This window comes from Macaca fascicularis, chromosome 10 (genome assembly GCF_037993035.2).
Source record: "Macaca fascicularis isolate 582-1 chromosome 10, T2T-MFA8v1.1".
Taxonomy (NCBI): Eukaryota; Metazoa; Chordata; class Mammalia; order Primates; family Cercopithecidae; genus Macaca; species Macaca fascicularis.
In genome coordinates this window covers 13,773,712-13,798,378 of record NC_088384.1, presented here as the reverse complement: position 1 = coordinate 13,798,378, position 24,667 = coordinate 13,773,712, and the positions used below count along the sequence as shown (strand labels likewise).

The window sequence follows — 24,667 nt, the reverse complement described above, 5'->3', positions numbered from 1 at the left end:
GGCAGAAAGTGAGTGAAAAGCCACCCCAGAACCGCACCTCTGCCACCCATGTGACTGGGGTGCAGTTCTCCCTTACCTCCCTCAGGCAGCGGCCTGAGTTCCACGGCCGCTCCCTACAGCCCCCTCTGCCACCTCTCTTCAGGCTTGGGGCCATGACACTTTCCCTTCCCCAGCCCTGCCAACCTGGTGGGGCACTGGGCTTCCCTCTCACAGGGTCCTGGGGACAGGCCTACCCTACATCTCATACCCACAGACAGACCCTTTTTTCCTCCAGGGCCTGGTTCTATAAGTTCACTGCAGATCTGAGCCATACCTGAGCAGATCTGGGATTGGGAACACACTCTCCTCCTGTGAAAGGCAGCCAAGGATTCCACCTTGGTGAAGGGGAGAGTAGGGCAGAGCCAGGCGGGACACAGACTGATCACCTGGAGAAAGTCGCCATCAGCAGCCTTGGCGCAGGGGCAGGCCCAGCAGTGCCTTCTCCTGGATTTCCCCTGAGCAGGCCTCTGCCATGAGGGCACGCTTCCTTCTGCCTGTCCATGGCCCACAGCGAAGGACTGGTGCTCCTCCGGCGGGCTGCGGGGGGATGGCTGACAGGACTGAAAACCTCAAGGTGAGTTTTGGGGCTTCATTACAATACTAGTTTCTGGTTGCTGCTGCAATAAATTACCACACACTTAGTGACTTAAAACAACACAAATTTATTCCCTTAAGAGTTCTAAAATCAGCCAGAATTCTAAAATCAGCCTCACTGAGCCAGTCCAGGTGGGAGCAGGGCTGGGGCCTTGCAGGGCTCTGTGGGAGAATGTGTTTCCTGGCTCTGAGGTGGCCTGGACTCCGCGGCTTGAGCTGCCCTCAACTCCAGTTTCCTGCTCCATCACTACACCTCCCACCTGCTCTCCCGTCACCTGCTCTGCTCTTATATGGACCCAGATGAGGACATCAAGCCTGCCTGGACAAGCCGGGACAATCTTCCCGACCAAAGATCCTTAACTTCATTACATCTGCAAAGCCCCTTTGGCCATATAAGGTAATTTTGACAGGTTCCTGGGATTAGGACATAGGTATCTTGGGGGGCCACTACTGGCCTACCACAACCAGACTGCAAAACCATTACACCCTCCGGTATAATAGTTTTGGTGTTTCAATGACTGGGAGGAAAAGGGTTGGGATTTTTTGCTTTGGGATCCCTCTTAACCTTGTATTTTTAAGGTCTAGGACTCACCATCCCTCCCCTTCCAACCAGAGAAAGTCACTGCAGTATCTCCTTGAAAGTCTGGTGACGTGTCTAAGTGCTGGTGAGAGGCACAGAACCAACTAAGGGCCCCACGCAGTCCCCATGGCCACAGGGTACCCGCCTAAGCCCACACCTGCTGACTGCAACAAGCCTGTGGCCAGGATGGAACGCAGAGAAGGGTTTGAGGCCTGGAAGGCGCCATGAAGGCCATGGGGCAAGTGAGGTCTGCTGGGACAGTGCAGGTCTGCGGAGCTGAAGTGCAGCTGCAGAGGCTGGTCTGGTGCTGCAGGAACTGGAAGAAGCTGGGAGCTGTGATCCCTGTCCACAGAGATGCTGGAGACTGTGGCTGGGAGTGGCTCTGAGGCCGTGGAAAGAGCATCTCTGCCCCATGGCATCTGTGGGTGAGGGCAAGGTCCTCACCAGACATGTGCAGCTCCAAGTCCCAGATGCTGCTGGGCTTTTTCTTGGTACTGAGACAGCAGTGGGGCAGGGTGGGGCAGTGACAGGAAGGCAGGGAGCCTCTCTTGCTACCTCTTCTCCATGCTCTGCATCTGCAGACTGAGGGAGGTGAAGCTGGCCAGGAGGTCAGTCACCTCATCCACCTGCAGGACGGGACAGAGGCTCTGTTATGGGACATGGGGTGTGCCAGGCTCCCGGGTCTCTTCCACAATCCCACAGGCACAGAACACAGGCACGGTCTCTCCTCCCAGGGTGTGTGGTGGCTTCTGACTATGCAGCAGCTGACCAAGGGTTAATCTTTGACACCAGGTGGCCTAGGGCTGTCCTAGAGGGCAGTGCCATGAACACATACTAGCCACTGGCAACTTCAAAGGAAGTGAACGAAGGCTTTGAAGCCTGCAACCCCACAATCACAGTCTCTTTCCCCCACTTTTTTTTTTGGAGACAGGGCCTTGTTCTGTTTTTGTTATTGTTGTTGCTTGTTTGTTTTTATAATTTTTGCCTTTTTCCACATGTTCTGATAGGGCCTTGCTTTGTCACTCAGGCTGGAGTTCAGTGGCAATCACAGCTCACTGCAGCCTTGAACTCCTGGCCTCAAGTGATCCTCCCACTTCAGCCTCCCACAGTGTTGGGATTATAGGTGTTAGCCTCTGCAGCTGGTCCCAGCTCACAGCCTCTTTCTCATATGAGTGTCTGGTGGCATCGGAGCAGGGTGGACTGGCCCTGAGGTTCCTGCCAGGCCCTGGGTCTGGGCCTGCGGCTGCAGCTCACCTGCTCTTTGGTACTGGTCATCTGCAGACGGGTGCAGAGGTCGTCCAGGCGTTCTCGCTGCTCATGTTGCCCTAGACGCTCCAGATACTCCCTCAGCATATGGATGATCTGGAACAAGAGGGTGAGCTGAGCTGCCTGGGTTCCCAGGGAGGCAGAGAGGCTGATGCTGCTTCCAGAAAGCACAGTGGAGCAGGCGCCAACTGGGGTCAGTGTGAACACCCAGGAGCCCTGGGGCCAGAGGCAGGTGTGTCTGTGGTTAGGGCAGCATCTGTCCAGTGCTGCTGTGGTGCCGTGGGCTCCACACAGGAGGGGTACTCACCTGCTTCACCTCCAGCCGCACAGCCTCCAGGCACTGGGCATGGCCCTCCTGCAGGATGTTCAGCTTCGACTTGGCCAGGTGCAGGGGTGTGCGGCCAGCTCGGTCCAGGGCATCCACACGGGCCCCTGCAGGTACCAGCTAAGGTGAGCATTCTGGAGGTGAGTGGGGGAGAGAGAGGACAGAGAGGGGAAGAAACCACATACCTCCTCGTAGCAGTGTGGTGATGACAGGGACATGGTTGGTACAGGCCGCTGAGGAAGAAGAACAGAGACTTAAGAATCCAGGACTGGCTGGGCGCAGTGGCTCAAGCCTGTAATCCCAGCACTTTGGGAGGCCAAGACGGGCGGATCACGAGGTCAGGAGATTGAGACCATCCTGGCTAACACGGTGAAACCCCATGTCTACTAAAAAATACAAAAAACTAGCCGGGCGAGGTGGCGGGCGCCTATAGTCCCAGCTACTCGGGAGGCTGAGGCAGGAGAATTGCATGAACCTGGGAGGCGGAGCTTGCAGTGAGCTGAGATCCGGCCACTGCACTCCAGCCTGGGCGACAGAGCAAGACTCCGTCTCAAAAAAAAAAAAAAAAAAAAAAGAATCCAGGACCACCAGAGCCTGGCTCTGTGTGGCCACTGGAGGGAGCAGGGCTGTGTCTCCCAGATGCCTGTGCCAAGTTATGCCTACTGAGAAGGTATCACCAAGGCAACAGCTGGGTAGGACTCGGCAGCCAAGTTCAACTCCCTCCCTGTACAGCAGAGGAAACTGAGGCCTGGAGATGGGATCTGCCTCACTGTGAGTCACAGTGCTGAGTGCTGCTGGGCTAGCCTAGGTTGCTAAATTGGCTCTGTCGAGGGCACAGCCAACTGCTAAATGACCCACGGGACACAGGCTGCTGGGGAGGGCAGCTCCGGGAGTGCAGGCCTAGGATCTTCCCTGACACTCACAGATACTGCTGGGAGCATGCAGGGCCCCAGGCTCTTCATCTAAAGAGCCTTTCTTTGCTGCAAATGAGTGGTCTTAGTGACTTCTGACATGCTTACCCAGGTGCAGTGGCGTGTTCCCCAGCCCATCTCGCTGGTTAGGATCAGCACCGTGGTCTAGGAGCAGCTGCACTGGAGACAGGCAAACCCAAGAGGAGCTGTCAGAGGCTTCCATTGCCTGGACCCTGAACCCCTAACCTCGCTAGAGAGACTGGCTCAGAGTAGGGGACACGGAATGCAAGCATGGATGGCTATGTTACTTCATTCATTCACTCACTCACTCACTTACCAGAGTTCATGTGCAAGGCCTTGAGAACCAGGAACTGAGGATTTGGGGAGGGCCTCTTGGCCTATGCAGGTGTAGGAATGAGACTTGAAGGGTTAAGTAAAGTTCTTCCAATAGCAGCTGCTACTGGTGAAGGCTCTCCAGGGCATTTTCTGCTTCTCCCACAGCCAAGCACCATGGGGGGAATTAAGTCAATAAACGATGCTGAGCTCCATGGATAACCTCTCCCTCCTGGCACTCTTGGGGTCACCTCAGGGGTGGCTGTATTACCATCAGGGTCTGCCAATACCCAGAGGGATGCATAGGCAGGTAGCTTGGCTCCCAGACACCATACAGGGAGGTCAGGCTGAGCCTCACACCGTATACACAAACTAATTCAAAAGGGACCATACACCTAAGTGTGAAAGCTAAAACAGTCAGGCTTCTGGAAGAACATGAACATCTTGGGCAGGCAAAGATTTCTTAAATAGGTCACAAAAATACTAACCATAAGAAAGAAAAGGCCAGGCATGGGAGCTCAGGCTTGTAATCCCAGCACTTTGGAATGCTGAGGCAGGTGGATCATTTGAGCTCAGAAGTTCAAGACCAGCCTGGGATACATGGAGAAACCCTTTCTCTATACTAAAAATACAAAAATTAGCTGGGCATAGTGGTGACAGACCTGTAGTGCCAGCTACTTGGAAGGTTGAGGTGGGAGGGCGGCTTGAGCCCAGGAGGCGGAGGTTGCAGTCAGCCAAGATGTGCCATGCACTCCAGCCTAGGCAACAGAGCCAGACCCTGTCTCAAAAAAAAAAAAAGAAAAGAAATATTCATAAATTGGATTCATTAAAATTAAGAACATGGCCGGGCATGGTGGCTCATGCCTGTAATCCCAGAACTTCGGGAGGCCAAGGCAGCCGGGTCATCTGAGGTCAGGAGTTCGAGACCAGCCTGGCCAACATGGGGAAATCCCGTCTCTACTAAAAATAAAAAATTAGCCGAGTATGGTAGCGTGCACCTGTAATCCCAGCTACTCAGGAGGCTGAGGTGGGAAAATAGCTTGAACCTGGGAAGCAGAGCTTGCAGTGAGCCGAGATTGCACCACTGCCCTCTAGCCTGGGCAACAGAGTGAGACTCTGTCTCAAATAAATAAATAAATAAATAAAAGTAGGGGCCGGGCACAGTGGCTCACGCCTGTAATCGCAGCACTTTGGGAGGCCAAGGTGGGCGGATCACAAGGTCAGGAGATCAAGATCATCCTGGCTAACACGCTGAAACCCCGTCTCTACTAAACAAAATACAAAAAATTAGCCGGGTGTGGTGGCAGGTGCCTGTAGTCCCAGCTACTCGGGAGGCTGAGGCAGAAGAATGGCGTGAACCCGGGAGGCAGAGCTTGCAGTGAGCCAAGATAGCACCACTGCATTCCAGCCTGGGCAACAGAGAGAGACTCCATCTCCAGAAAAAAAAAAAAAAAAAAAATTAGCTGGGCATGGTGGTGTGCACCTGTAATCCCAGCTACTTGGGAGGCTGAGGCTGGAGGATTGTTTGAGCCTAGGAGATTGAGGCTGCAGTGGGCAGTGATCATGCCACTGCACATAAGCCTGGATGACAGAGTGAGACTTTGTCTCAAAAAAAGACAGAAACCTTGTTTTTAAAAAAATGGACAGAAGATTTGAACATATAATTCATAAAAGAGGATGTAAAAATGGTCAATAATTGGACACAGGGAGGGGAACATCACATACTGGGGCCTGTCAGGGGGTGAGGGCCAAGGGGAGGGAGAGCATTAGGACAAATACCTAATGCATGAGGGGCTTAAAACCTAGATGACAGGTTGATGGGTGCAGCAAACCACCATGGCACATGTATATCTATGTAACAAACCTGCATGTTCTGCACATGCATCTTAGAACTTAAAGTTAGAAAAAAAACAAATGGACCGGGCGTGGTGGCTCACGCCTGTAATCCCAGTACTTTGGGAGGCCGAGACAGGCAGATCTCCTGAGGTCAGGAGTTTGTGACCAGCCTGGCCAACATGGTGAAACCCCGTCTCTACTAAAAATAAAAAAATTTACTGGGTGTGGTGATGCGTGCCTGTAGTCCCAGCTACACGGGAGGCTGAGGCAGGAGAATTACTCGAACCCGGGAGGTGGAGGTTGCAGTGAGCTGGGATCACGCCACTGCACTCCAGCATGGGCGACAGGCAAGACTCCATCTCGAAAAAAAAAAAAAAAAAAAGCCAATAAACACATGAAGAGGCACTCAACATTATTGGCCATCAGAGAAATGCAAATTAAACCACTATGAGACACCAAAAGGGCTAAGATTAAAGAGAGACAACAGCAAGCACTGGCAGGGACATGGGGAAAGGTGGAACTCTCTTACACTGCTGGTGGGGAGTGGGAGTGTGTCAGTACATTCCCTTTGGGAAAAGGTTTAGTAGCACCTACCAAAGCTAACTACATGTGTAACCTAGTGACCCAACAATGCCATTCCTAGGTTTATGGAGGATACATGAGTGCTTACAGCCACAAATCACATATGCAAGAATGTTCACAATGCTCTACTCATAAAGCTAAAACCTGGAAACAACACAAATGTCTATCAACAGTAGAATGGGGCCGGGCGCGGTGGCTCACGCCTGTAATCCCAGCACTTTGGGAGGCCGAGGCGGGCGGATCACAAGGTCAGGAGATCGAGACCACGGTGAAACCCCGTCTCTACTAAAAATACAAAAAATTAGCCGGGCGCGGTTGTGGGCGCCTGTAGTCCCAGCTACTCGGGAGGCTGAGGCAGGAGAATGGCGTGAACCCGGGAGGCGGAGCTTGCAGTGAGCCGAGATCGTGCCACTGCACTCCAGCCTGGGTGACAGAGCCAGACTCCGTCTCAAAAAAAAAAAAAAAAAAAAAAAAAAGACAAGAAAAGCTGTCCTGCTGCTGTGGTTGGCACTGAGTAAATGTTACCTGAATGTCTTAAAGGCCTGGGCCCTGGACTCTCCAGTAGTCTCTTAGTTGGAGACATCCCTTCACCCTCAGTCAACATATTATCTCCCCCAGGTTTACCCTGCCCCAGTCTAGCAGTGCCAGTTCCACAGGCTAATGGAGGGAGAAGGGCAGGGCACTGCAGTGCCAAGTCTTCCTTATATCCAGGACAACTGAGCATCCCAAGGCTGTGCAGACAGCAGCAGCATCTCCCCGAAGGCCTGTGCAGAGATACTACTTGCCCAGCCCCACTCCCTCCTCCCTCCCTAGGACTCACCAATCTGGTCATTGCCATTGCAGGAGGCAAAGTGTAGAGCTGTGCGGCCCTTGTCATCAGCTGCACAGGGATCCGCGCCATCTTCCAGCAGCTGCTGCACTGACACCACCAAGACAGAGGGAGAAAGGGGGAGAAAGCGGCGATGTTAGCTAAGCTGCAGACTCGAGGGATGGAGAGGGAGGCTCAGGGGGTACCTCTAGACAAGACATCGACAATGCATAGGAAAGCAGCCGTTCCTGGATGCTGGTCCCATGGGAACAAGCGACTTGTTCATCTGAGGGCATAACTGAGGGCCATGGATTCTGTGTGCTCAAACTACACGCCTAGTGATACATAGGAGGTTCTAGGCCCTCAGGATCAGAAATTTTAGAGTCACAAGAATCCCTAGCATAGAGAGTGGCCCCCCTCCCTTGACCTCAGCTTGGATACACATCCATTCTGGCTGCAAACAGCTGCCCAAGCTATTGGCCTATGCTTTGTTCCCAGCAGGCAGCAATCCTCCGAGGATGCTGAAGGAAGACTCTACTGATACAGGTAGTATTCATGGGTGAATCTCATGGAGATAACTCTGAGTAAAAGTATCCACAGGCTGGGCGCAATGGCTCATGCCTGTAATCCCAGCACTTTGGGAGGCTGACGCAGGTGGATCACCTGAGGTCAGGAGTTCAAGATCAGCCTGGCCAACATGGTAAAACCCTGTCCCTACTGAAAAAATCCAAAAATTGGCCGGACATAATGGCAGGCGCCTGTAATCCCAGCTACTTGGGTAGCTGAGGCAGGAGAATCGCTTGAACCTAGGAGGAGGAGGTTGTAGTAAGCCGAGAATGTGCCACTGCACTCTAGCCTCGGTGACAGAGTAAGATCCTGTCTCAAAAAAAAAAAAAAAAAAGAAAGAAAGAAAAAAAGCAAATAAACAGAAATCCTGTAGCTAAAGAAGTCAATGGATGAAATAAAACATATAATAGCTTCAACAGCAGACTTGAACAAGCAGAAAAATGAACCTCTGAGCTTAAAGACTGGTCATTTGAAATTATATAGAGGCAAAAAGGATGAAAAAGGAGTACATTGCCAACAGCATGGGGCAGTGGAAAGACTGACTTGGGAGTACAAAGGCCTGGATGTGGGTCCCAGTTCACCAGCAAATGGAAATATCTGCCCTGCTAATTTCCAGAGCTGCTGTGATGAAAATAATGGATATGAAATTCCTTCTTTGAAAAGTAGGGAGGCACTATAAATGTGACGCATTATGTACTAATGTACATGTCCAGCTAAAATGGAGAAAATTGCTGCCAAATGCCATTTTAGAGCAGATGTTTTAGTCTCTTTCACCCAGTAAACCTCTCAAGGACTTGAGTCCTTTCAGATGAAGTCCCGACAGCTTCCTCTCCAGGAATCCAGCTGTCTCCTCAAGCTGAGTCAGCCCCTCCCACTTCCATACCCACTTAGTGACCTGTTCATCCTCTTCCTCTACTATTAACATCTTGTGCTATTTTAGGGGAATTGTTACCATACAATGAGCACCAGTCAGGCATTAGGTACCTGAATGCTGAACCCCTCAATGACCCAGCATGGTGTCAAGTGCATTTTACAGACCAGGACACCTCGGGTCAAAGACATTACAAAGGATGTAAGTTACATTAACCCAGATAACAGGAGGCAAAGCTGGAATATAAACCCATGTTTTTCTGGCTCCAAAATTTACACCTCTTCAATTAAACACTAACTTTACTTTTGTGTGTGTGTACGTGTTTTTGGAAATAATATCACATTACATCCTTCCTCTCCAACTATACTGTACTTTTTGTTTTGAGGTGGAGTCTCATTTTGTTGCCCAGGCTGGACTGCAGCGACACGATTTCGGCTCACTGCACCCTCCACCTCCCAGGTTCTAGTGATTCTTCTGCCTCAGCCTCCTAAGTAGCTGTGAATACAGGCACATGCCACCATGTCCAGCTGATTTTTGTGTTTTTAGTAAAGACAGGTTTTCACCACATTGGCCAAGCTGGTCTGGACCTCCTGACCTTAAGAGATCTGCCCGCCTCAGCCTCCCAAAATGCTGGGAATACAGGCAAGCGTCACTGTGCCAGGCCTATACTGTATATTTCTTGTTTTATCTTTTTTTTTTTTGAGACGGGGTCTTGCTCTGTCACCCAGGCTGGAGTGCAGTGGTGCGATCTCGGCTCACTGCAAGCTCCGCCTCCCAGGTTCACGCCATTCTCCTGCCTCAGCCTCCCAAGTAGCTGGGACTACAGGTGCCTGCCACCACGCCCGGCTAATTTTTTGTATTTTTAGTACAGACAGCGTTTCACCGTGTTAGCCAGGATGGTCTCGATCTCCTAACCTCATGATCCGCCTGACTCGGCCTTCCAAAGTGCTGGGATTACAGGCGTGAGCCACCGTGCCTGGCCTTGTTTTATCTTTATAACCTTGGTGTCAAACATAGTGTCATACAAGTAATATGTTTCACTAATGATGCAGACTGGCTGAATAAATGAATAAAAATGGCAAGAAAAAGCTGATGAGAGTCTGGGCACGGTGGCTCATGCTTGTAATCCCAGCACTTTGGGAGGCTGAGATGGGTCTATCACCTTGGGTCAGGAGTTCGAGACCAGCCTTGGCAACATGGCAAAACCCCGTTTCTACTAAAAGTACAAACATTAGCCAGGCGTGGTGGTGGACACCTGTAATCCCAGCTACTGGGGAGACTGAGGCAGTAGAATCGCTTGAGCCAGGGAGGCACAGGCTGCAGTGAGCCAAGATCGCACCACTGCACTCTATCTTGGGTGACAGAGCCAGACCCCATCTCAAAACAAAACAAAAAACCACGGGGCTGGGCACGGTGGTTCACGCTTGTAATCCCAGCACTTTGGGAGGCCGAGGCGGGCAGACCACCTGAGGTTGGGAGGTCAAGACCAGCCTGATCAACATGGAGAAACCTCCTTCTCTACCAAAAATACAAAATTAGCTGGGTGTGGTGGTACATGCCTGTAATCCCAGCTACTTGGGAGGCTGAGGCAGGAGAATCGCTTGAACCTGGGAGGCAGAGGTTGCAGTGAGCCGAGATCACCCCATTGTACTCCAGCCTGGGCAATAAGAGCGAAACTCCATCTCAAAACAAACAAAAACAAAACAAAACAAAACAACAACAACAACAACACGGGTAATCCCAGCATTTTGGGAGGCCGAGGTGGGTGAATCACTTGAGCCTAGGAGTTCAAGACCAGCCTGGACAACATAGTGAGACCTCATCTCTACCAAAAAAAAGGTTACAAAGACTATAAAAAATATTTATTTGTTTTTTGAGATGAAGTCTCGCTCTGTTGCCCAGGCTGGAGGGCAGTGGTGGGTCTCGGCTCATTGCAACCTCTGCCTCCCAGATTCAAGCAATTCTCATGTCTCAGCCTCCCAAGTAGCTGGGATTACAGGCGCCTGCCACCATGCCCAGCTAATTTTCGTATTTTTAGTAGAGATGGGGTTTCACCGTATTGGTCAGGCTGGTCTTGAACTCCTGACCTCAGGTGATCCGCTCACTTCAGCCTCCCAAAGTGCTGGGATTACAAGTGTAAGCCACCGCACCTGGCCCGAAAAAATGTTTGTAATACACAAAAAATTATGCAGGCTACAACATGTGTATATAGCAGTTTGCAAGTTAGCCCATAAAGAAAATTCCAGTGTATAGGAAAAAAAGCCTTGAAGGATATTCAGCAAAATATTAACAGATTAGTTCCTTTGCGGACATCGATGTTTTTCTTATATATTTCTCTAATTTCCACAACACTTTTTTTTTTTTAATGTTTTTGTTATTTTGTTATTTTTACTTTTTAAAACAGGGTCATGCTGTGTCACCCTGGCTGGAATGCAATGGCACGATCACAGCTCACTGCAGCCTTGACCTTCTGTGCTCAAGCAATCCTGCCATCTCAGCCTAAGTAGCTGGAACTACAGGTGCACATCATCATGCCTGGCTAATTTTTTTTATTTTTTGTAGCGATAAAATATCTTGTTTTTTTCTTTTGAGACAAGAGTCTCGCTCTGTTGCCCAGGCTGGAGTGCAGTGGTGCGATCTCGGCTCATTGCAACCTCCCCCTCCCGGGTTCAATGATTCTTCTGCCTCAGCCTCCCAAGTAGCTGGGACTACAGGCATGTACCACTACACCCAGCTAATTTTTTTTGTATTTTTAGTAGAGACGGAGTTTCACCATATTGGCCAGGCTGATCTTGAACTCCTGACCTCATGATCCACCCGCCTTGGCCTCCCAAAGTTCTGGGATTCCAGGTGTGAGCCACCGCACCTGGCCCTGTAGAGATAAAATCTCTATACGGTGCACAGCGTAGTCTCGAACTCCTAGACTGAAGTCATCCTTCTGCCTCAGCCTCCCAAAGTGCTGGGATTACAGGTGTGATCACGAGGTCAGGAAATCAAGACCATCCTGGCTAACACAGTGAAAACCTGTCTCTACTAAAAATACAAAAAATTAGCTGGGCATGGTGGCAGGCACCTGTAGTCCCAGTTACTCAGGAGACTGAGGCAGGAGAATGGCATGAACTTGAGAGGCAGAGCTTGCAGTGAACAGAGATCGTGCCACTGCACTCCAGCCTGGGCGACAGAGGGAGACTCCATCTCAAAATAAAATAAAATAAAATAAACTATACAAAAACCAAACAAACATTCACAGAGGGAACACAAAATGCTAACCATCAAAGTGAAGAGCAAAGATGCTAATCCTACAGTGTTTCATCATCAGAGTCCTGCAGGGACCTGTCAATCTAAGACGCTCTGAATGAAAAATTACAGGCCGGGCGCGGTGACTCACGCTTGTAATCCCAGCACTTTGGGAGGCCGAGGCGGGTGGATCACAAGGTCAGGAGATCGAGACCACGGTGAAACCCCGTCTCTACTAAAAATACAAAAAATTAGCCGGGCGCAGTTGTGGGCGCCTGTAGTCCCAGCTACTCGGGAGGCTGAGGCAGGAGAATGGCGTGAACCCGGGAGGCGGAGCTTGCAGTGAGCCGAGATCGCGCCACTGCACTCCAGCCTGGGCGACAGAGCGAGACTCCGTCTCAAAAAAAAAAAAAAAGAAAAAAAAAAGAAAAATTACAGCATTGCTATCAAAATAATAAAACCACCTGATTCAAGACAAACTAGACTTTCTGTGGAAATACGAGTATAATTAAAATATTCTCTGGTTACACATTAGACATATTAAAAAAAAAGAATGCTTATTACGTTTTCTTGAAAAGCAATCTGGGTTGCTGCTTAAATACTGCAACATATTATAGTTCATGGAAAAAGAGACTGAAGTGAAGAAAGCTGAAAAACTCTCCAGCATCCGAGCCTGCTGACTATTGCTACACCAGGAGCAAGAAAACCAGCTCAAAACCTGTGGTGCAACACCTCAGCTCCCTGCACTAAACAATCCCCTCTCCACATCTGGTCTAAGTGGGCTCTCCTAACCCATGGCCCTCAACCAATGCTCACACTTCAGCTGCTGATCACAGCATCCTGCCACCAAAACAGAATGATTCCACTTGAGATAAGCAGAATAATGGCTCCCAAAGATGTCCACACCCTAGTCCCTGAATTTGTGCATATGTTAACTTACATGGCAAAAACGACTTTGTAGATTTAACCAAGGCTAAGGACCTTGAGATGAGGAGCTTATCCTGGATTATTCCAATCTAATTATGAGGTTTTTTTTTTTTTTTTGACAGTCTCGCTCTGCTGCCCAGGCTCGTTCATACAGTGGTACAAACAGAGCTCACTATAGCCTTGACTTCCCAGGCTCAAGCTATCCTCCCACCTCAGACACCCGAGTAGCTGGAACCACAGGTATGTGCCACCATACCTGGCTAATTTTAAAATTTTTTATAGGCTGGGCACTGTGGCTCACGCCTGTAACCCCAACACTTTGGGAGGTCAAAGCGGGCAGATCACGAGGTCAGGAGTTCAAGACCAGCCTGGCCAATATGGTGAAACCCCGTCTCTATTAAAACAAAAATTAGTCAGACCTGGTGGTACACGCCTGTAGTCCCAGCTACTCAGGAGGCTGAGACAGGAGAATTGCTTGAACCTGGATGTGGAAGTTGCAGTGAGCCAAGATCATACCATTGCACTCCAGCCTGGTCAACAGAGCAAGACTCCATCTCAAAAAAAAAAAAAAAATTTTTTTTTTTGTGGAGACAGGGTCTCACTATTTTGCCCAAGCTGGTCTTGAACTCCTGGTCTCAAGCAATCCTCCTGCTTCGGGTCCCATCATGCTGGGATTACAGACATGAGTCACTGTGCCCAACCACAAACTCTTAAAATCAGAGAACTTGTCCCTGCTACTAGAACCAGCGACAGGTCAAAGTGAGAAGGACTCAGCCCACTGTTCCTGGCTTTGAAGATGGAGGAAGAGGCCAGCCATAAGGAATGTGGACAGCCAGTAGAATCTGGAAAAGGCAGGAGACAGATTCTCCCTTAGAGCCTCCAGAAGGCAATGCAGTCCTGCCATCATCTCTGTGTCAGCCTGGTGAGGCTTATGTTGGACTTTTGACCCACAAAACTGTATGATAATAAATTTGTGGTTTTTAGGCCACTAAGTTTGTGGTTATTTGTTAAAACAGCCATAGAAGACAAATATACCACTTTTTCCTGATTCACAGAAAGAATTTTAAGTCAGTGGATAAAATTAAGTTTCTTACTGTATAAAGTGTCCTTGTACCTTTGATACTATTGACTAGTGAACACTGGAGAACAACAAAAACGAGACAGCGTGGTGTCCTTCTAGGAGCCCCGCCATGCCTTTCAGATGCTCATGTAACTAAACAAGTTGAGAACCATCTGACCTGTAACTACCACAAGGTCTCACTGAGCAGCTGAAGGTGGTGGCTCCGTGTAGATGATCACCTGGCAGCTAATGTTTTGGGGATTTTTTGTTTGTTTTTTTTGGTCTGAGACAGGGTCTCACTCTGTCGTCCAGATTGGAGTGCAGTGGCAAAATCGTAGCTCACTGAAGTCTCAAACTCCCAGACGCAAGCAATCTTCCCACTTCAGCCTCCTAAGTAGCTGGGACTACAGGAGCAAGTTACCACATCTGGCTAATTTTTTTTTTTAACATTTACTTTTTTTTTTTGAGACACAGTCTCGCTCTGTCGCCCAGGCTGGAGTGCAGTGGCGCAATGTTAACTTACTGCAAGCTCTGCCTCCCAGGTTCACACCATTCTCCTGCCTCAGGCTTCCAAGTAGCTGGGACTACAGGCGCCCGCCACCATGCCCAGCAAATTTTTTGTATTTTTAGTAGAGACGGGGTTACACCATGTTAGCCAGGATGGTCTCGATCTCCTGACCTCGTGATCTGCCCGTTTCGGCCTCCCAAAGTGCTGGGATTACAGGTGTGAGCCACCACGCCCGGCCAACATTTACTTTTTGTAGAGACGGGGTCTCCCTATGTTGTCCGGGCTGGTCTCGAACTCCTGAGCTCAAGTGATCCTCCTGCCTTACCCTCCCAAAGTGCTGGGATTACAGGCATGAGCCACCTCACCTGGCTGTGGCAGCTAAGTTGAGTATTCACTCCCATTAACCAGAAGTTCCAAAGTGAGTGCCTACTCTTTGCAGAGGACTGTGCTGGCTGCCAGGGATACAAAAGTATACGTGGTCTCCACCATCAAGGATTCCACAGGGTGGTAAATGCTATGACATCAGGAAGTTCAAAGTGACAGGGGAGCATGGGGAAAGTAAGTGTCTAAGCTAGACTTACCTTCAGCAAGATGACTGCACAGTCAGACAATAAATACGTGAGCCTGCTCCAAGGGGGTGAGCTTGTAGACTGCCTTCCCATATACTGATTACCTGGCCTTTTCCTTCCCCAACCAGCCCATGGGTCCCTGTAGTTGAACCCACTGTGCACACTCACCTGTTTCCACATCGTTGGCATTGGCTGAGTCCCTCAGTCTCTTCAGAGCTGTAAAGAGAGTAACATGCTAGTTTAAAAAAACAGTCATTGGCTGGGCGTGATGACTCACGCTTGTAATCCTAGCACTTTGGGAGGCCGAGGCAGGCAAATCACTTGAGGCCAGGAGTTCAAAACCAGCCTGGACAACATGGTGAAAGCCCGTCTCTACTAAAACTACAAGAAAATTAGCTGAGTGTGGTGGCGCATGCCTGTAATCCCAGCTACTCTGGAGGCTGAGGCAGGAGAATCGCTTGAACCCAGAATGTGGAGGTTGCAGTAAGCCAAAATCGTGCCACTGCACTCCAGCCTGGGTGACAGAGTGATACTCTGTCTTAGAAAACAAAAACAAAAACAAAAAAATAGCCATCTAGCCAGGTGTGGTGGTGTGCGCCTGTAATACCAGCTACTTAGGAGGCTGAGGTAGGAGAATGGGTTGAAGCCAGAAGGTGGAGGCCACAGTGAGCTGAGATTACGTCACTGCGAGACAAAGCGAGACTCTGTCTCAGGGAGAAAAAAAAAAAAAAAAAAAAAGCTATGATGGCCGGGCACAGTGGTTCATGCCTATAATCCCAGTACTTTGGGAGGCCAAGGCAGGTAGATCACTTGAGGCTAGGAGTTCAAGACCAGCCCAGCCAATAGGTGAAACCCCATCTCTACTAAAAATACAAAAATAGCCAGACGTGGTGACTCATGCCTGTAATCCCAGAACGTTGGAAAGCTGAGGCGGGCAGATTGCCCGTGCTCTAGAGTTTGAAACCACCCTAGGCAACATGGTGAAACCTTGTCTATAGCAAAATACAAAAAATTAGTTGGGCATGGGGGTGCACACCTATAATCCCAGCTACTTGGGAGGCTCAGGCAGGAGAATCGCTTAAGCCCAGGAGGCAGAGGTTGCAGTGAGCCAAGATTGTGCCACTGTACTCCAGCTTGGGCAACAGAGTGAGACTGTCACCAAAAAAAAAAAAAAAAAAAAAAAAAAAAAGGGAAAAAAAAAAAAGGCCGAGTGCAGTGGCTCACGCTTGTAATCCCAACAGTTTGAGAGGCCAAGGTGGGTGGATCACGAGGTCAGGAGTTTGAGACCAGCCTGGCCAGTAAGGTGAAATCCTGTCTCTACTAAAAATACAAAAATTAGCCAGGCATGGTGGTGCATGCCTGTTATCCCAACTACTCGGGAGGCTAAGGCAGGAGAATCGCTTGAACCTGAGAGCCAGAGGTTGCAGTGAGCCAAGATTGCGCCACTGCACTCCAGCCTGGGCGACAGATGAGACTCCGTCTCAAAATAAATAAATAAATACATAAATAAGTAAAATAAAATAAAAATAAATAAATAAATAAAATAAAAATACAAAGAGTAGGCAGGTGTGGTGGTGCATGCCTGTAATCCCAGCTACTTAGGAGGCTGAGACACAAGAATCACTTGAGCCCAAAATCACCCCACGGCACTCCAGCCTGGGTGGCAGAGCAACGCTCGATCTCAAAAAAAAAAAAAAGAAAGAAAACATATTTCTAAATCTTAGGTTAAGTTCTAACTTAAATCTATCTAACATGGTAAAACCCTCTCTCTACTAAAAATACAAAAACTAGCTGGGTGTGGTGGCGTGGGCCTGTAGTCCCAGCTACTTGGGAGGCTGAGGCAGTAAGCCAAGATTGCACCACTTGCACAGCAGCCTGGGTGGTAAAGTGACACTCTGTCTTCAAACAAGAAAAGAAAGACAGTGCCCTGGGAACAAGGAGGAACTTGAAATGAGGCGGAGCTAGTACAAAGGCCACATGCTCCTGCAAATCCTCCAAGACTTTTTTTGGAACCAGATTTCCTCTCTATCACTTGTAGTCGCAGGGTGACCTTGAGCAAGCTAGTTAACCCCGCTGGGCCTCAGGTCTATCATCTGCACAACAAGGCTGAGTTGTTCTGCCAGCCCTGAGTTATTGTAAATGATTTACATGGAAGCTCTTTGTGAGCTGGTCACACAGATCATCTTATATTCTCCTTCAAAGCAGGTCGTTCCCAAATGATTTGCCTAAATTTGGTATTTCCTAAGCAGAAAGTTTTTCCCCCTCCAATGGCTAATGGAAAGCAATGTTTTTGTCATTGGAGATATGGTCAAAAATTGCAATTCAGATACATAACAATTCCTTGCTTTCATACAGCACTGTACAGTCTATACAACACTTCCAAATTCTTAATCTTTGCAACATGACGAAAATATGGCTAGTCATAGCCAGTCCTGGAAGAAATCCCGAAAGTCCCCATTCTTAATCTCTCAGTGCCTGGGTTTCGGTGTCACCCATGTAATATAGAAGACAATATGGTAGATATACCAGAGCAGGAGTTTGAGTCGGGCTGACCCAGATTCTAATATCAGCAACAGCCACTTGTTATGTGACCTGGAATAAGACAATTTCTCTGAGCCTCAGTTTCCTCTTCAGTAAAATGGGAAGAATTCCTATATCTCAAAGAGTTCTTGTGAGGACAAATGATCATGTATCAGCATGTTTGGGGCACAACAAAAGCAGCATAACAACTAAACGTCCATTACCTTACTTAACTCAACCCATTTTACAAATGAGAAAACTAAGGCTGAGGCCAGGCCAATGGCTCATGCCTGTTATGCCAGTACTTTGGGAGGCCGAGGCAGGTGGATCACCTGAGGTCAGGAGTTCGAGACTAGCCTGGCCAACATGGCGAAACCCCATCTCTACTAAAATTACAAAAATTAACCAGGGGTGGTAGCGGGCACCTGTAACCCCAGCTACTGGGGAGGCTGAGGCAGGAGAATCGCTTAAACCCGGGGGGCGGAGGTTGCAGTGAACCGAGATCACGCCACTGCACTCCAGCCTGGGCAACAGAGAGAGACTCCGTCTCAAAAAATATAATAATAATAATCATAATAAATAAAATAAAAAATAAAAAAATTTAAAAAGTAAACTAAAGTTTAAAGGGTCTATCATTTGCCCTAAGGTCTTAACGTGGTAAAGGAGTCCAAGTCCGTGCATTTAAACAAGCTGATACGACTTGGCTGCAGGTTCTGGCCTCCCCTCTCCCTGATAATAAAAGTGTTCTCCAGTGCCTCATTTTATTATCCACCAATAAGTGTTCCGAGTCATGGGAAGTTTCCATTCAGAAATTCCCCAGTGAGAGAAGTCTGGGGTGACTGTCTCAGAGCAGGAAGACTTTTTTAAAAACCATCATCACCGTCATTACTGAAAGGAGACTCAAGGGTCAGTGTGGCCCTCAGCGCAGACGTCGGGGGACCGCGACTGAGGGTCGGGGGCGACCAAAGCGCCGCCAGCCGTCCTCCAAAGCCCCGCCCCTCATCCGGGTTGCTCCGCCCCGGGCCCCCGCGCCGCTCGCGCAGCTCACCGTGCACCTCCTTGCCCGTGGGCCCGAGCCGCCGGTGGGGCCTGGCGGCGCGCCTCAGTCGGCCGGCGGGGATCTTGCAGCGCAGCTCGTCGCGCGGCTCCGCATCCTGCTGCCACAGGACATGCAGGTAGCGCAGCGGCGACTGGGCCCCGCCGGACGCTCGGCTCGAGAGGCCCGCGCCGCCGCCCAGCGCAGACCCGAAGTCGGCGAAAGAGAAGAGGCCCTCAGCGCCCGTCAGCGGCTCCGGCGCCACCGCGCACTCGCCCTCCGAGCTCGAGTGGCCCGAGCGCCGCTCGTCGTCCGCGTCCCCGGCGGCGGCTGCCATGGCAACGGCTCCGCGCGGGCCTGGCCGCCGGAGCCTCGTTCCCGATCGACCAACGGACCTACTTCCCTCCTATCTGAGTCGCGCTGTCAGCTAGCGGGCGGGCTGGCCGGGCCTGAAACCACGGCAACCGAGCCGGGGTGGGCTCAGGCCGAGCCGTAGCGGCGAACCAATGACGACCCTTCCAGCTTAAACCCCTCCCAAAACCAATCGGAAAGGGAGGGCACAGTATAAGCAGGATAATTGGACAGGATTTCCGGCAACGTGACTGACAGACATAATAACCAATCATAAACTTAAAGTGACTTTGGCTTTCGCGCTACGTCGCTACCGGAGCCCATAAAATGGCATTTCAGACACTTTTTTTCTTTTTTTGGAGTCTCAGTCTGTCGCCAGGTTGGCGATCTTGGCTCACTGCAACCTCCGCCTCCTGGGTTCAAGCGATTCTCCTGCCTCAGCCTCCCGAGTAGCTGGGACTACAGGCGCGCGCCATCACGCTTAGCTAATTTTTTTATTTTTAGTAGAGATGGGGTTTCACTATATTGGCCAGGATGGTCTCGATCTCTTGATCTCGAGATCCGCCCACCTCGGTCTCCCAAAGTGCTGGGATTACAGGCGTGAGCCACCGCGCCCGGTCTCTTTTTTTCTTTTTCCTCTCCATTTCCCGGTCTAACGAAAGAACAAGCAGATACCTTAGCCAATCAGATTAAGATGATTTGCAGGCACTCACAAAGGAAAATGAAGAAGCCACGCTATTCATGTAGATAGATATAGATGTTGTAAATCAATGAACGCAAAAAAAAAAAGAAAAAGAAAAAGAAAAAAAGAACTTCCCACAAATGCATAATGTACGTGGGAAAGGGAAAATGTGTTGAAATTTGGAGATATCACTACACACTGTGAGTCATAGTGTCTAAATGCAATGGATTTCCTTTAGTCAGAGTTCTCTAGGTAACCCCGACGTAGATAGCTGATTTACAAAGATTTGTAATACAAAGTGATTACATTAGAGCAATAGTTTAGTTCGACAGCCAGTCACTGAGCCAGTTGACTGCCAGGTCCTGGACACAGGATCAGACTTGGTGCCCCTGAGATGCTCACAGTCTAATGGGAGGAGACCAGGAAACAAATAAGTGTTCCTCAAGCAACATTTCATGGGTGCACCTTTTCGTAAAACTTCTCACAATCCCGTACCCCACAAACACTTCTATAAAGTAGACAAGAAGGACTGTCCCTATTTTATAGATGAGTTGAAAAGCAGAGAGAAGAGACTCATTCACTGTTGCCCAGCTCTCATGGGACCAAGTCTTGTGTCCAGGCAAAAGTTTTTGCCATATATAAACCCTCTCACTCAACCCAGTTAAAATGTAATCTTTCAGCCGGGCATGGTGGGTCACACCTGTAATCCCAGCACTTTGGGAGGCCAAGATGGGCAGATCACAAGGTCAGGAGTTCAAGACAAGCCTGGACAACATGATGAAACCCCGTTTCTACTAAAAATACAAAAATTAGCCGGGTGTGGTGGCGCATACCTGTAATCCCAGCTACTCAGGAGACTGAGACAGGAGAGTCGTTTTAACCTGGGAAGCAGAGGTTGCGGTGAGCTGAGATTGTGCCATGGCAGTCCAGCCTGGGTGACAGAGCGAGAGTCCATCTCAAAAAAAGAAAAAAAGAGGCCGGGCGCGGTGGCTCAAGCCTGTAATCCCAGCACTTTGGGAGGCCGAGACGGGCGGATCACGAGGTCAGGAGATCGAGACCATCCTGGCTAACACGGTGAAACCCCGTCTCTACTAAAAAATACAAAAAACTAGCCAGGCGAGGTGGTGGGCGCCTGTAGTCCCAGCTACTCGGGAGGCTGAGGCAGGAGAATGGCGTGAACCCGGGAGGCGGAGCTTGCAGTGAGCTGAGATCCGGCCACTGCACTCCAGCCCGGGCTACAGAGCGAGACTCCGTCTCAAAAAAAAAAAAAAAAAAAAGAAAAAGAAAAAAATCTCTTACAATTGGAAAAGCACTTCCAGAATTTTCAGTGTTTGCAGGTCGCCATTGTGAGGTTTATCATTGTACTATATGGAGAAAAATGCTATGTTTATTTGTACTCTCCTCGTCTGCCCCGTAATGGATAAAGTGCTGAGACAGGATCTCTCACTGTCACTAAGGCTGGAGTGCAGTGGTGTGATCACAGCTCACTGCACTCGAGCTTTCCTCCCCACCTCAGCCTCCTGAGTAGCTGGGACCACAGACGTGTATCACCATGCCTGGCTAATTTTTTTTTTTTATTTTTTTGCCGACATAGTCTCCCTTTGTTGTTCAGGCTAGTCTTGAACTCCTTGCCTCGAGGGCTCCTCCTGCCTCTGCACCCCAAAATGCCGAGATTACAGGCGTGAGCCACAGTGCCTAGGCCCCAATTTTTTTTTTTAAGATGGGGTCTTACTATATTGCCCAGGCTGATCTTGAACTCCTGAGCTCAAGTGCTCCTCCCACCTTGGCCTCCTAAAGTGCTGGCATGAGCCACCACATTCGGCCCAGTGAAAATCTTCTGAATGGCCAGGCACGGTGGCTCACGCCTATAATCCCAGCACTTTGGGAGGCCGAGGCAGGTGGATCACAAGGTCAGGAGATTGAGACCATCCTGGCTAACACCATGAAACCCCATCTCTACTTTAAAAAAAAAAAAAAAAAAATTAGCTGGGTGTGGTGGCGGGCGCCTGTAGTCCCAGCTACTCGGGAGGCTGAGGCAGGAGAATGGTGCAAACCCGGGAGGTGGAGCTTGCAGTGAGCCAAGATCGCGCCACTGCACTCCAGTCTGCCTGGGTGACAAAGCAAGACTCCGTCTCAAAAAAAAAAAGAAAATCTTCTGACTTCACAACTCCTTCTCAAATGTCATGAACATTTTGAGAATTGTTGTCAAATTGGAGCAACCTGTATCAAATTCCTGTCATATATGGGCTATAAGATTTCAGGTAATTTCTTTTCTTTTTTTCCTTTCTTTTCTTTTCTTTTTTTTTTCTTTTGAGGCGGAGTTTTGCTCTTGTTGCCCAGGCTGGAGTGCAGTGGTGCGACCTCAGCTCACTAGAACCTCCACCTCCTGGGTTCAAGTGATTCTCCTGCCTCAGCCCATAGCTGGGACTACAGGCATATGCCACCATGCCCGGCTAATTTTGTATTTTTAGTAGAGATGAGATTTCACTATGTTGGCCAGGCTGGTCTCAAACTCCCGACCTCAGGTGATCCATCTGCCTTGGCCTCCCAAAGTGCTGGGATTACAGGTGTGAGCCACGGTGCCAGGTCTTGGAGAAAGGTTATTATCATTTATTTATTTTATGTATGTATTTATTTTTTGAGACGGAGTCTCGCCGTGTTGCCCAGGCTGGAATGCAGTGGTGTGATCTCGGCTCACTACAACCTCCACCTCCCGGGATCAAGCGATTCTCCTGCCCCAGCCTCCCAAATAGCTGGGATTACAGGCGCGTGCCACTAGGCCCAGCTAATTTTTGTATTTTTTTTTTTTAGTAGAGGCGAGGTTTCACTATATTGGTCAGGCTGGTCTCAAACTCTTGACCTCGTGATCCGCCCGCCTCGGCCTCCCAAAGTGCTGGGATTACAGGCGTGAGCCACGGCGCCCAGCCACTGGTTGTTATCATTTAAACTAGAAACTGGCTGGGCGCGGTGGCTCACGCCTGTAATCCCAGCACTTTGGGAGGCTGAGATGGGTGGATCATGAGGTCAGGAGATCAAGACCATCCTGGCGAATACGGTGAAACCCCAGCTCTACTAAAAATACAAAAAAAAATTAGCCGGGCGTGGTGGCGGGTGCCTGTAGTCCCAGCTCCTTGGGAGGCTGAGGCAGGAGAATGGCCTGAACCCAGGAGGTGGAGCTTGCAGTGAGCTGAGATGTGGCCACTGCACTCCAGCCTGGACGACAAAGCCAGACTGTCTCAAAACAAAAAACAAACAAACAAAAAAACTAGAAACTAAATGTCTCCCAAAGTTAGCTTGGTTTGAGCCAGGAATGATTAAGGGCAGTCTGGAGATTAAATGGAAGATGAGGGTTGGTTAGATCAGATCTCTTTCACTGTCATTATTTTCTCACTGTTATAATTTTTGCAAAGGTGGTTTCCGCAATAAAAATATTTCACAAATTTTACAAAAGCAAAGGACCATGAGGACATGAGACTGGGACTCTTCCTTGGTTCAGGGAGGGTCCTGAACCAAATCGAAGGTCTGTAAAGCTTAAGCTCCATTATTTCCAAATTTGTATCACCTCTGGTGACAGCGCAAGGAAGAAACAGAGAGCAATAACGCAGCATAGGGAGTTGGGGCCGGGCATTGCAATTCTAAATAGGAGGTCGAGTGAATGGCATCAGAGCAGACACCTAAAGATGCCACGCAGATATCCAATGGGGAAGGGAATGGGAGTGGGGGCACCGCTGCATTCGATTCTAGACTTGGATAACAGTGAGTGCAAAATCCCAGAGGTGGAGTGTGCCTCAGTGGGAAAAGCGAGGAGGGCAGCGTGACAAAGGGACCCAGAGAGTCCTGGTCACACAAGAAATCAGTGGTGGAACTAAGGTCCCTCCTTGACTCATACACTGGTTTTTATTGGTTTGTTTTATAACCCCATCTCTACTTTGACGGTTTCCCCCAGACTCGAACCCGGTGTACTCAAGAGCTGCCCCTGTCCCAGGCTTCGCGACACAGCTGGCCTCGTCTTTGCCTACTCCAACTTTAATGTCCAAAGTTGGGTGGCTCCTGTTTCCCATGCCCTCTTACTGCATAGGACCAAATCTCAATTTTTTTTTTTTTTTTTAAGACTGAGTCTTGCTGTGTCGCCCAGGCTGGAGTGCAGTGGCACGATCTTGGCTCATTACAGTCTCTGCCTCTCGGGTTCCACCGATTCTCCTGCTTCAGCCTCCTGGATAGCTGGGATTACAGGCGGACGCTACCACTCTCGGCTAATTTTTGTATTTTTACTAGAGACGGGGTTTACGACATTTTGGCCAGGCTGGTCTCGAACTCCTGACCTCAGGTGATCCACCCGCCTCAGCCTCCCAAAGTGTTGAGATTACAGTCATGAGCCATCGCGCCCGGCCAAATCTCAACTTTTATCCCCAGTAAGTTTAGTCTTGTTAAGTCCGAACGTTTTAATAATTTACTCACTGCAGGCAAACCGCTTACAACTAAATCCATCAGGTCCCCGTATCCGAATCTCCCTTCACGCGAGAAGCCGGCCATCTTTTGTGTGGCATTCTTTCTGGTTTCTGTAACTTTGCCCCTCCTTTACCCCAAATACGTGTCTTTATATCTGAATCTACACTAGTATCACAGATTCACCTTCTTTGAGAAGCCTCTATTTGAAGAAAAGAAAATTCAGGCTACTTGTAACCCTCTTATTATTATTTTTAGACGGAGTTTTCGCTCCTGTTGCCCAGGCTGGAGTGCAATGGCGCGATCTCGGCTCACCGCAACCTCCGCCTCCCGGGTTCAAGCAACTCTCCTACTTCAGCCTCCCGAGTAGGTGGGATTACAGGCATGCGCCACCACGCCCGGCTAATTATGTATTTTTAGTAGAGACGGGATTTCTCCACATTGGTCAGGCTGGTCTCGAACCCCCGACCTCAGCCTCAGGTGATCCGCCCGCCTCGACCTCCCAAAGTGCTGAGATTACAGGCGTGAGCCACCGAGCCCGGAACCTCTTCCTTCTTGATATGGCTGTCTCAGATGGCCAGCGGCCTCGGAAAGGCTTCCGGTTTCCCGGCAGGCCCGA

At 49.6% G+C, this 24,667-nt stretch overlaps 1 protein-coding gene across 8 annotated transcripts; it reads right to left on the bottom strand.

The window, feature by feature from the left end:
- Positions 1-681: 681 nt before the first annotated feature.
- Positions 682-24,636, bottom strand: ANKRD54 (ankyrin repeat domain 54). Of its 8 annotated transcripts, none has more exons than XM_074003809.1 (9): positions 24,061-24,636; positions 15,182-15,229; positions 7,287-7,385; positions 4,053-4,113; positions 3,824-3,895; positions 2,990-3,037; positions 2,787-2,911; positions 2,468-2,575; positions 682-1,839 (listed from the first exon to the last, which is right to left on the bottom strand). In XM_074003809.1, exons 2-9 carry the CDS (start codon positions 15,200-15,202, stop codon positions 1,765-1,767), a joined length of 609 nt encoding a protein of 202 aa, XP_073859910.1. In that variant the 5' UTR covers positions 15,203-15,229; positions 24,061-24,636; the 3' UTR covers positions 682-1,764. The 8 variants fall into 8 exon arrangements, with proteins under 8 accessions (XP_073859910.1, XP_073859913.1, XP_073859911.1 ...); XM_074003812.1 differs by having other exon boundaries at positions 7,287-7,380; positions 24,061-24,144; XM_074003810.1 differs by lacking the exon at positions 24,061-24,636 and adding an exon at positions 18,582-18,860.
- Positions 24,637-24,667: the final 31 nt, after the last annotated feature.